We start from the raw sequence: 12,446 nt of genomic DNA, 5'->3' as shown, positions 1-12,446 counted from the left end.
ATAGCAAAAATCTGTGGACACTAAAGTCCCCGTTGTATAATGGTAAAGTATTTGCATATAATCAAATTTCTGTATTACTTATAGTAATAAATATATAAGTAGCATATCAATAGTTGTTACACTATGCTGTTAAGGGGATAATGATAAAACAAAAGTCATTTTTTTTCCTAAATATTTTTCACATAAAATTGGATGAATTTTTTTCAAATGAGGAACTCATGGATATGGAAGGCCAACTACTGTTAAATTGTGTGAATAAATAATTTTCTACGCCTTGGAAAAAAATTGTTTGGTATACTATGTAATGTATACTATTTTAATGTAATGTAAAATTCTTAAAGTAAAAAACAAAAAAAAAAAAAGGAAGAGAGTTGTTGTGTGTGGTAGTACACACCTTTAATCCCAACACTTGAAAGGCAGAGGGAGATTGACCTCTGTGACTTCAAGGTGTGGTAGCACATGCCTTTAATCCCAGTGCCTAGAAGGCAGAGACAAACAGTTCTCTGTGAGTTCAAGGTGTCCTAGTGTACACCTTTAATCCCAATGCCTGGGAGGCAGAGACAGGCGGATCTCTGAGAGTTCAAGGACAGCCTGGTCTACAGAGTTACTTCAGGTCAAAGATACAGAGAACCTGTCTCAAAAAGCAAAGAGTTAAAAGTAAAAATAAACAAAATAGAGGTTAAAACAAAGCTGCACAAAGATGGAAAATACACAGAGAATTTTGATACTGTATGCTATTATGCTCTCTTTAAATTATTTAAATGCTGAGGAAGGAGCAACAGATGCTATAAGATATTTATTTATAAATGCTGCCGAACTAATCCAACATAGATATTTTGATACCTTGACTTTGAAATTTGGATCTAAGGACATGATGCTTTGGAAAGGAGTTTCTTATTTTGTTTTTACAGAGGATGAGACCCTGTTCATTTCTTCTATTCCAATTTGGTATGATGGACCACGCCCTTCTGAAGGGTTGGTGTGAACACCTTCAGAAAATTGCTACGCTCAACTGCCAACTGAGATGAAACTAGCACACAGGTTATACCATGAAAGACCTAATTAACGACGCCCCCATTCAGCAGGAAGCAGTTTGGAGAGAAATAACTGTGCCCATATTCCCAAAATATGTTTATAAATGTTCTTTTACATTTAAAGGGGGATATGATATAGGTATGAATAATTTGCATTAGTATAGATTTTGCTTTATTGATAGAGATTTACGGTCAATTTTGTTATATGTATATGTATTTCTGATATTGATTAAGGTATTGTGATTGTGTAGTTCATTATTAAAATGTAATGTATAATTAGGAAATATAGGTTGTTGATGAATAATCATAAATAATAGTCAAGTTTGTAGTCATGTTAGTTAATATTTTCTAGATGTGCGTAGATATATTTTAGATAGGCATTCTTCATATTTTTCAAAGATTATAGAATATGGCATTTTAAATGTTTTAATAACTTAGGACTTTTCATGACAATGAGACACTCTGCTCCTGGCAGTACCAATCTACTTCAAGAGGAAGATGGGCATCGAAGAGGCTCGTTATGGAGTTTGATAGCCATTTGGGCAAGAAACTGCTCTTGCCTGGACTATTGCATAAACTGGACACAGAGAACCCACAGAGAGAGGACTACTGAACTTGCCTAAGGTGAGATGATCTTTCAGGGTTCCTGATTCATGAAAGAGTCTGCGAGACATTCTGCAGGACACAACAGATAGTGACTGAACTGACTTTGAATTTTCCTGCTTTATGTCTGCTGGATACCATGGGCCTGAAGGCTGAAGATGGTTGCCCCAACAGTACAGAGGAACTTTGGGTGACTGTCCAGGCAGCGAGATGTCTCTGTCATTTCTAGAGTTTTAAAAGTTGCTTTTTTTCTTGTTTTCACATTACATTAAAATATTTTTAATTGTGTGTGTGTGAATGAGTACAGGTTCCTGAAGAGGCCAGAAGCATCAGAACCTTCTGGAGCTCAAATTACAGATGGTTGTGAGCTGTATGATGTGTGTGCTGGGAACCAAATAAGGTCCTTTGCAAAAGCAGTACACGATCTTAACTACTAAGCACCCCATTCTAAGTATTCTACAAGCGATTCTGTTGATAGGAACTGTTCAGATTTGATGTTTTAAAAAAAGTTTTCATGCCTACCATGAGCAGAAATTATTTTTTTTCATTCTAGAATATTTTTGAATGTGGCAACCATTATCTCAATATGATAAAATACTAAAAATGTCATAAAGTAAAACTGAGAATTCACTTTAAGCAACTAATCAGCCTAATATAAAAGCTTCAATTAAGCAACTCCTTAATCTTGGGTGGAGATGTTTTATATTGACTGTAATACTTATAAACAGTATAATTAATAACTACATAAAATCTGATTGAGCACTCATAATAATGCTGACATAATATTGCAATCCTTTTATAGATAAAGAAAGTGAGGTTCAAGGGTACCGTAACTTGGACTGGATTATGACTCAGTGGTAGAGTGTCTGCCTAGTATGCTCAATGCCTGGGTTTAATTCTAGACGCTGAAAAGAAGAGAAGAGAAACAAAACAATACAAAACAAAACCTGGTTCTGTAGCCTGACCAAGATCACGAGGTAGTTATTGGTACTGAGTTCATTCCCTAGGCAAGTATGCCCGGGCTCAGGGAGGCTATCCAGCTCCAGATTGGCAGCACCTGATCAGACAGACTGGCTCCATACATCATGTTCCTAAGCATTCCCCATCTTCTCACACCTGCATGTCTCCTCAGTATGCTGCACCTGGTTTAGAAGGTTCTCTTCCATCTGATTATTCATCATTTAAGACTGGCTCAATCATTTTTCTAAGTGTTTCTGGACACACACTTCCAGCTGAGTGGCAGGCCCCTTATTAGTATACATCCTGCACACTCCTCTTTTAAAATACAGTAATGAAGAAAATGTTTTTCCATGTAGACTGAATTCTTTTCAATGATTGTTTTATTTCTGCACCTCCAGAGCAGCCCAGAGCATGATACATGATTCCATTTAACTAACTAGGTCAAAGATTAATATTTATTAAAAGTATGTAAGAAAACAAGCCATTTAAATAAAACAACTACTCAGTCACTAGGGAGGAACTCTGCCACTTCAAGAAACAGAAACGCTTGAGTCTTAACACATAAGATACCTTTACCTTTTGTAAAGCAGATGTACACTAGTGTCCTAACCACACAGTTAAGAAAGGATACAAGTTCTGATACAATGGAATCAGTGATTTCAGAGCACGGCTAGCATTTATTGCTGTGGATCGAACCATGATGGGCAGAACTTTTCCATTCACAATAGCACCATCAAAAAGTGGACCAAAGAAGGGAACCTGATGGAAAGATCAGAACACAACTTTAACTGTAGAAAGACTGGAGTAAAACAAACAAGATCTTTCGCACACATATGTTTTTGCTTCCTCTTTGGTTGTTCTTTCAATTAAAAACATTCAAATTCAGTTCTTTACATGATGCATCACCCATACTAGGACAACAAACAAAATGCCCAAGGTCAACAGGGTGTCTATTCAAAAGAACTATGTACTTTGTGTAATTATGTAATTTATATCCTCTGCCAGTTTCTAAAGTTCTGTAATTTCAGCTACACACACACACACACAAATCAATTCCTCTACTAAGTAAACATATGAAAAGACATACATTCTTAAAGGTAGGCAGTTAGATGATCATTTTTGTGAGATACCAGTTTTTTTTATCCTTATGGTTTGGACATTAAATGTCTTCCCCAAACTCATGCTGAATGCTTCGTTCCCAGGAACATGTTTAGAAGGGTAGCGCTGGGAAGAGACTGGGTCACGAGAGCTTTGACCCAAAGGCACAGAAGCAAGAAGCCAAAAGACCATGGACTGAAACTATGAGACAAAATATATACATCTTTCCTCTTGTAGCATGTTTTCCAAGATTTTGTCAGAGTGACACAAAGTAAGTATAGAACCTAAGACACACTTGGCTTGGTCAGTTAAAAAGCAAAATCTGTGCTTTGATAACTAATGGTCACTTTTATTAGTTGACAATTTAGAACTGTGATGTATATAGGTCAGTGGTAAAGTGCTAACCTAGCTGGGTGTAAGGCACAAAAAACAAAAAACTATTAAATATGGCTGATAAAAATGGTAGCTCAAGGCAAGACAATTCTCTGTGGATGACACAGTGTTTTAAACTTTGTGGCCATATGATATCTCACTTTTGTAAAATTTACAATTTTTGTAAAAATGCTTGAAAAATATAAAAAACATTCTCAGTTTGTAGTCTACTCAAAATTAGGTTGTGGCCTGTCATGAGCTGACTTCTGGTTTATATAAACCTTAAAAAATACTTGTCATTCAGAAAAATTTACAGATGGAAACTTGGCCCAATTCAAGAAATTCTGAAGATTCTGAATCAACTGTCAAAACAATTTTCTATTAAAAGCATTCATTTTAAAAAAAAGAACACATGAAAATAATGCCAAACTTCTATTATCTTAGAAAGAAATACTGGTGAAATAGTTGTTGAAATACTGTGGTACATCTAATATGTACGTTAGATACGCAACTGGAGGATAGGTAATGTCTCTTTAACATCTAAAAATATTTGCAGGCATTTCATTTATTATCTTAAAATTATTTTTTGCATAGAGGCTCATTAATAAGCAGCACAGACTAGCCTTGAACCTGTGGTGACTGATCTTGCCTCTGCTCTGCTGGACTAAGACTATACCTCACTAACAGATGGCTGCTCTTACTGTGCCTTTTGGGAACTGTAACTGTTTTCTGTGTCACTAAATGGTGAGCTAAGCACAAAGGAACTTCCACCCAGGTCCCACCCAGCTGTCTCCCTAGCTGGGTTGATCTTTCTAACTAGGCTTAAGACAATCGACACAGCTACAGAGTCTGTGGCATTTCCCCCTATTTTACAATGGAAAATCTATTACTAAGGCAGAAGCGGAGTTCTCACCTCTGGTTTTTTCATGATCTGGATACTGAACATATGGTTTTTCATTGGATATATAACAATGAGGACATCGCCAAATTCTGTAGGAATAATTCCTCTTCTGTAGTCTCTAGTATGTTCTGACCAAACAATGTGTACTTCATCATTTCCTAGGTGTCTCAACTGGAAAAAACAAGGAAACAGTTTATAGTATTTATAAAAGCCGTGTGAGCATAGCTATACAGCTAGTGACAACAGAGCATACTGAAGAGAAACAGTCGATCATTTTCACGACACTCAAAATACAAACACTCAAAGCCATCAAGAAGAAGACCAGGCACTCTCAATTCCCAGTCAACAAGACAGAAAGACCGCAGAGAAGAGACACAGCCCGTTTCAATTAGCAACTGTGCCAATGCAATTCCATGCTCAAGCCTCTCGGAGACTGTTTTAAAGAGCGACTGACTTAAGATTCTTCTCCCCTTCTATGCATTTCTGAAGTGCTAATGAGTAGCAAGGTGGTCTGAAGAAGGCAGTCAGAAGAGAAGCAAAACAATAGGTGACTGTGCATTTTATAATCCTTACTCAGCATGAGAAAGTTGGTCTAACAAATTAATTTCAGCATCTCCCCCCAATGTAACTTAGACACCCTCCAAACAGAGCCTGGATGTTGATTAGGCCTGAAGAATGTTACTTAGATACTTGTGCTGCTGACAAAGGTGCTCCTGGCAATCTTGAGAGGGTTTGTTATAATAATTAAAACTGTAAGAAAGAAAAGTATTAAAAGTTGTGTTTCTAGTGAGTTGTTAAAAAATGAACACAATCTATATTACTGACTTTTCCTCATAGAGATTATGGTATAAACATCAATTTTATTATAAAATTCTGTCATCTGTATATCTGGAACATGTGAGTCTATGTTTGGTAGATGCTTTCCCCTGGCTTTTCCATTACTGTCGGGTATCTAGCCACACTGTGGTTGGGAAAGTTTAGAAGACGAAAGAAGAATAAAGCCAGTCTGAGAAAATGTATGGTGATTTCTATTTTTATATATGCAATTGTTGGATTAAAAACCATACGACAGGTATAGAAGAATTTAATGTCTGACAAACAAAAAGAGGACTAAAGTTCAATTTCTGAAAGGATCTTTTCAGTTCCTCCTTAGCCCAGGAATTGACTACTTACACTTTGTATACAAACAGGCATGACATAAATGCAGACTTAGACTATGCCATTTCTAAAAAGAAAAAGAAAAAAAGAAAAAGAAAAAAACAAAAAGAAAAAGATTACAGAGCCTAGAAAAGCTATGGCCCCATAATTTCATTTTTTAATCAAAATACTTTAAAAATATCCTTCCTATACAGCCATCCCCATGTGTCAGCTTCCCTAATAGGTTTATGTTAACTGAATACAAAAGAAATGTGAAATAAATGTAACCAGGAGGGATGATCCAATCTAATTCTGATACATTAATGTCATATGCTGTACATGTTACAATAGCAGCCAGATCTAATACTAAGCTCCAGGCTATCCTGAGATTTCCAAATGGCAGATTGTTCTAAGTGATATCAAGTATAATTGAAGTAATAAATGATAGTAAAAGCTGAGCACACTGTCAGGAAGAATTTAAGTATTTACTTTTTAAAATTAAATGAGTTAGGTTAGGAAAGACAAGACAACTGAAATAATGCAGGTCTCAATTTACAGAAAATTCCTTTTATTTATCTGCTACATTAACCCTTGAACTCTTGCCAAAATTATCTATAATTTCTAGTGCCACTTATCTAAAGAAATAAGAGAACAAGGCACTGTACTATTATCTTTTAACCAAGGCTGTCTTCAAACATCTTCCACATAGTATTTAAAGGTCTGCTATAGAAGCTTAAAAAAGCACACTTTTTTTTGTCAAGATGTTGTATTTTTTTTTGCATAGAAACATGTGCACCAACAAATCACTCTATATGTGTTTGATATTTAAAGGAAGAACTTTCATGAAAAATACTTTATTATTTAGATTCCAATGCTAAAAATATAGTTGTTTGAGGCTATATCACTGTCTTAATGATATCATTAACTTTAAAACATGAAATATAATGGCTAAACTGAGATGTTAATCATCGCTGTTCATTGGGGGTTTTCTGAGAGACTACTCAAAGACGGCTTTCTAGTGACCAAAAGGTGGCAGAAGTCATAATGCGAGCAATAAAAATAAGTTAGCAAACACATGTCTATATTGATGCAGAACTTTTTAGACAATTTTATATTTATTTATTCCTTACCTCTTAAGGACTTAAAAGACTATATCCTGGGTATACTCAGTAAGTTTTTCTGTACTCTAAAATTTCTCAAAGGAGTGCCTATCTATATGATATTCTCTCTCTTGTTTTTTGAGACAGGGTTTCTCTGGGCAGCCCTGGCTGTCCTGGAACTCAATATACAGATGAGGCTAGCCTCAAACACAGAAATCCTGCCTCTGTCTCCTGAATATTTGTGCTAAAGGCATGTACCACCCTATCCAGACTATCTGATTTTGAACCCATGTGCAAATCACTTTTTGAAAGAGCAGCAGACTGCTGTGTATATGGTATAGATCTTTCTGATGACTGGCAACCAAAGTATTCATCTAAATTCACTTTCAAGTGGTACTAACATCACTCTGGAACCTAAACTGTACTGTATGTTACAAATGACCAGCATTAATCCATGAAGAAAATACAATGAAAGTCAACATGTGTAAACTGAAGTCTTTTATCCATTAGAGGATGGATGTTAGTATTGGAAGATATCCTAAAGGAGTAATTTCACACCCAATACCTGAACTGTGATATCCCAAAGAGTAGATATCTGACCTCTGCTTTAAAACTTTTGAAGCTGGAGTGTAGTTGTTCACAATTAGCCCAGTCTGCCTTTAAGGAGTGAAAATCATAACACTCTTTACATGAAGCAAATGGGTCTTACTATATGAATCCAACATGTATTCTATCTTTTTATATCTTTTCAGGTATTTGAAGGTTATTTTAATATCTTCACCTTTTATCAGGTTAAAAGTGTGTTTTTGCTGGACTACTGTCTTAGTTTTCTGGAGATTCTATGAGACTGCAATGTCTGGAATGAATATCAAATATATGCTCTGATACAGTAAACTCTAATGGGATTATTTCTTCCTCTGTCACTAAATTATTTTCTGAAACATTAAGGCGCCAAACAGCTAGCCAAAGTTCTTTTTTAAAAACCTTGCCAGGCCTAGTGACTCCGCTCTAGTCCCAGCACTCTGGCAGGCAGAGACGGGTGGATTTCTGAGTTCAAGGCCAGCTTGATCTACAACGCAAGTTCCAGGACAGTGAGGGCTACACAGAGCTACCCTGTCTCAAAAATCTAAAAAAATTCTTACAATTTACAGACTTTAAAAAACATTTTTGTGTGTGTGTATGAGAGAGAGAGACAGAGAGAGAGAGAGAGAGAGAGAGAGAGAGAGAGAGAGAGAGAGAGAACGAGAATATGTGTTTGCACACATTCCACTGTGTAAGTGTGGAAGTCAGCTTTTTGGTGCTTGTTCTAGGGGACTGAACTTAGGTTGCCAGGATTGGCAGCAAGCTCCTCCATCTACTGAAGCATCCTCAAAGTTTTTTAAGCAGGTAAAATCAATTGCTCCATTTAAAGAAAGGATTCCATATTTATTGTTACCATTTTACTTTGCCAAGTCTAGGTTATCTTGAAGCTTGCTAGGGTCTATTGTTAGCCTGATTCTGCTATTCAATGTGCTGGTTCATTCTTTTCTAGATCAGGGTTAACATTAAGTTAACATTCTTATGACTTCATTCAAGTTCTGAACATAAATATCAAATAGCTTACATAACAGAGTCATTGCAGGTTTTCCACTCTGCTTAAAAAGACAGCTTTCATTTATTGAGGGAATTTATTACATATTATTTATTAAGGGTACACTATTCTACATGTTCTATGATAATTCATTTCATTATCATGACAATTAAAAAACAAGTACAATCAGTATTACTACTATTTTTCCAGATAAACATTTGAAGTTTAAAGGATGAAGAAGTTTGGCTAAGATAAAAAAAAAAAAAAGCTGTGAGAAAAACAATATTCAAACCCAGGCAATTTGGTTCTAGAAGCCAAACTTGAAACACTTTGCAATATTTCCTCCTGTTAAAGCATTTGTGTTCTAAATATGATTATGCAACCAGTCATCACCATGCATACCAAACTATTATGACCATATTGCTTCAACTTACACACAACAATTACTTCATACAGTCTACGGTTGGTCCTGATCTAGTAATCCTATTAAAACAAATTCAGTTTTATGTGATTAGTTGTGCTGAACTTACCATGGCTCCTAGTGATCACCCCCTCATTATCTATACTCACAAGCCATCTGCTTAATAATCCTAGTTTGCTGTTGGAGTTGATGAGCATTGGTATTTTCAGGGGCACGACCTGTTTTACACCCCTTTGTAAAATTAGATGTTTGCCACTGTTATAGATGTCTGCATGCTCCTAAAGTTTACATGCTAGCCTCCACTGGGATGGTATGAGGAATTTGGGTCCCACCAGGTAGGGACTTGGAGAGGTGATTACATCATTTTTAAAGGGGTTAGTGTCTATAAAAAAAAAAAAAGACTCCAGAGAGCTTGCTTGCCACTTTCAACATATGTGGTCACTGCGGGCAGCCCAGTCATCTGTGAACAGGTGAGTGGCTCCTCAACAGACACTGATCTGCCAGTCTCCCGATCTTGCCAGCCCCTACCACTGTGAGGAGAAACTTGTATGTTGTCCAATCTTTGGCATTTTTTTACAGTAGTATAAAAGAACTAAAACATCCACTTATGGCAATACAATACGTTCATTTTTATCAACAAAGAATCTGGAGCTAATGTTTTACTTCCTTAGCGCCATGAAATGGGGTTGGAGACTAGAAATCATGGAAGGTAACTATTTCTGCCTCATAAGTTAGACTATCCTCTCTCTCTCTCTCTCTCTCTCTCTCTCTCTCTGAAACAGGATTTCTCTGTGTAACAATCCTGCCTGTCCTGGATTTATTAAAATACAAATAATATATTTATTTATTTATAAGCAATATATGTATTTATTAAAATACAAATATTATATCACTATATTTCCATCTTTGTCTATGATAAAAAGGCTATAAATAATACAAGAAAACTATATACAACAAGTACAATAACTATATACAATATGTACAGGCAACAAGTACATCAACAATGTTCAGTCCATTTGCATTTGACAAATTCAGAGAAAATACTTCACATCTATCCTATCCTGGGGAGTCCAAATTTTGGTACCCAATTTACTTTCTACCATAACTTGCATTACCATCCCAAGCTATCTTTTGATATCTCTCAACTTTATATACTTTACATTTCTTTAGTGGGTTTTTCTGATTATTGTAAATAAGGGAGACTATAACTATAACTATCTAATCTTCAACTGCCTCAGAGACCTGAGAAGGAAATAATATTAATTGAGTAAGCATGAAGTGCAAGAAAGTGACTTCTGAAAAAAAGTAAGGACAGAAACAGTTGGCCTTGAACTCACAGAGATCCACCTGCTTCTACCTTCCAAGTGCTGGGATTAAGGGTGTGGGCACCACTGCCTGGCCAACTCCCCCATTTCTGTTAAAAGCAGGAACCAACTAATTACACTCTCAATCAAAACCTGAGTCTTCTCTGATCCTACTGGCTGCATCACTACACCTCTAACAAGCTCTCCATTTGAAAAAAGTATTAGTTTTTGTTCTTTCCTTCCTATTTCCTCTACAGGTGCTCTACATTAGATAATTCATCCACATATCCAAACTAGTTCATGAATTCTTAAAAAGGTCCTCTCTCTTCTATCCTTCCTTACTTCCTTTCAACTACCTTCTTTTCTTTATTACTAGGTGAGGCTGAAAGCTGTCTGTATGCACCATGCTAGCTTTTGCAAATGCTCTGAGGACTGACAAATGTAATCTCTGAGCTCAAAGCCTTGGGTTCCATGAAAACAACAGTAAAATAAGCAAACAAACACCAAATAAGTTACAATGTTCCAAACAGTCTTTTTTTTCTGAATATAAATAGCAAAGGACACCAGTCTATAATGGCACTTGCACTAAAAGCTAAAGTATACATACACTATTTAAACTACGAGTTAAAGTACACATGGAAGCAGAAACAGCCTCCGTGAGGAAATCCAAACGGGACTCTTACTGCTCCAATCTCATCATTTCACTCACCCATAGAGCTAGATAGGGTTTTACTATGTAGCCCAGGCTGGCCTCAAAGTGAACTATGGCAATCTTCCTGCCTCAGTATCCTGAGTATCATATATTATTTTATAGTTTACATATTTTCAAGCACTCATTAGCTATGTGGATCATTCATTATAATCAATTAAGAAAAGTTTAACAGGATATGGTGGTCCAAGTCCTGGATCCCAGCACTTGAGGCAGAGGCAGGTGGATCTCTAAATTCAAGGCTATCTTGAATTTACAAAGAGAGTTCCAGGACAGTTAGGGCTAAATAGAGAAACCCTGTCTCCAAAAAACAAACTAAAGTTTCTCTTTTCAAAGATTAATTTTTTATCATCTTAAATTATGTTATGTGTGTTAATTCACGTATGGGTATGTGCATGGGTGTCTGTGACCACAGAAGCCAGGGGTACTGGAGCTGGGACAGTAGTGGGTCACATGACCTGGGTGCTTGGAACTGTACTCTGGTCCTTTGGAAGAGCAGCAAGTGCTCTTCCTCATCGAGCCATCTCTCCTCCAAGAAGAAAAACAAATTCTTAAAAGCCTCCCAAGTGGTGGGATTAAAGGCGTGTGCCACCACCACCTGGCTAGATTAAGTAACATTTTGTTCATTACACCAACAGGCTTAGTTCTAGGTTCTAGAAACACAATACTTAAGAAAGTCTTTATCTTTCTTGTAGTTCCTGGTATTATAGTGTGTACATGTGGGGAATCAAATAAATATATAAAGACTAAGCAAACAGTGGAATTGATACCTTCTGGGAAAGGGAAAACCAGTTTTCGCCAACGGAGTGATACTGTATATTAACCATACTTTCAAGACAGACCCCATGCCCAGGAAGGAGTAGTAGTTGCCTAGGCAGAATGAACTCCATGGTTGGTTGTTTTTGTCTGTGTTTTATCTTTTTTTTGGATTTTTAAAAAATAATTTTTTAATTTGTTTGCTTCTTTTTTGTTTTTGAGAGAGAGAGAGAAAGAACATGAAGTTGGGTGGAGGTGTGGAGAATCTGGGAAGAGCGAAAATAGGATTAAAATATATTGTAGCCAGGTAATGGTAGAATACCCTTTAATCCCAGCATTTGGGAGGCAGAGGCAATTTGAGGCCAGCCTGGTCTACAGAGTGAGTTCCAGGATACGCAGGGCTACTCAGAGAAACCCTGTTTTGAAAAACCAATATATAGATGATATATGTATATTTTAAATAATAAAAATAAAATAAGCA

At 36.4% G+C, this 12,446-nt stretch overlaps 1 protein-coding gene across 8 annotated transcripts in view; it reads right to left on the bottom strand.

Annotated features, from left to right (window-relative positions):
- Positions 1–12,446, bottom strand: part of Ralgapa1 (Ral GTPase activating protein catalytic subunit alpha 1) — a 237,244-nt gene that overhangs the window by 27,915 nt on the left and 196,883 nt on the right. For all 8 annotated transcript variants that reach the window (XM_041658516.1, XM_041658517.1, XM_041658518.1 and 5 more), the window contains 2 exons: positions 4,981–5,139; positions 3,229–3,356 (listed from right to left, as the gene is read on the bottom strand). In XM_041658516.1, the coding sequence (XP_041514450.1) occupies positions 3,229–3,356; positions 4,981–5,139 (287 nt within the window). The remainder of the gene's footprint in view (positions 1–3,228; positions 3,357–4,980; positions 5,140–12,446) is intronic.

Source organism: Microtus oregoni, unplaced genomic scaffold (assembly GCF_018167655.1).
Source record: "Microtus oregoni isolate MIOR12 unplaced genomic scaffold, Mior012 000009F_ref0000495, whole genome shotgun sequence".
NCBI classification, from domain to species: domain Eukaryota; kingdom Metazoa; phylum Chordata; class Mammalia; order Rodentia; family Cricetidae; genus Microtus; species Microtus oregoni.
Note: the sequence above shows the minus strand (reverse complement) of the source record. Positions and strands in the feature narration are given on the sequence as shown.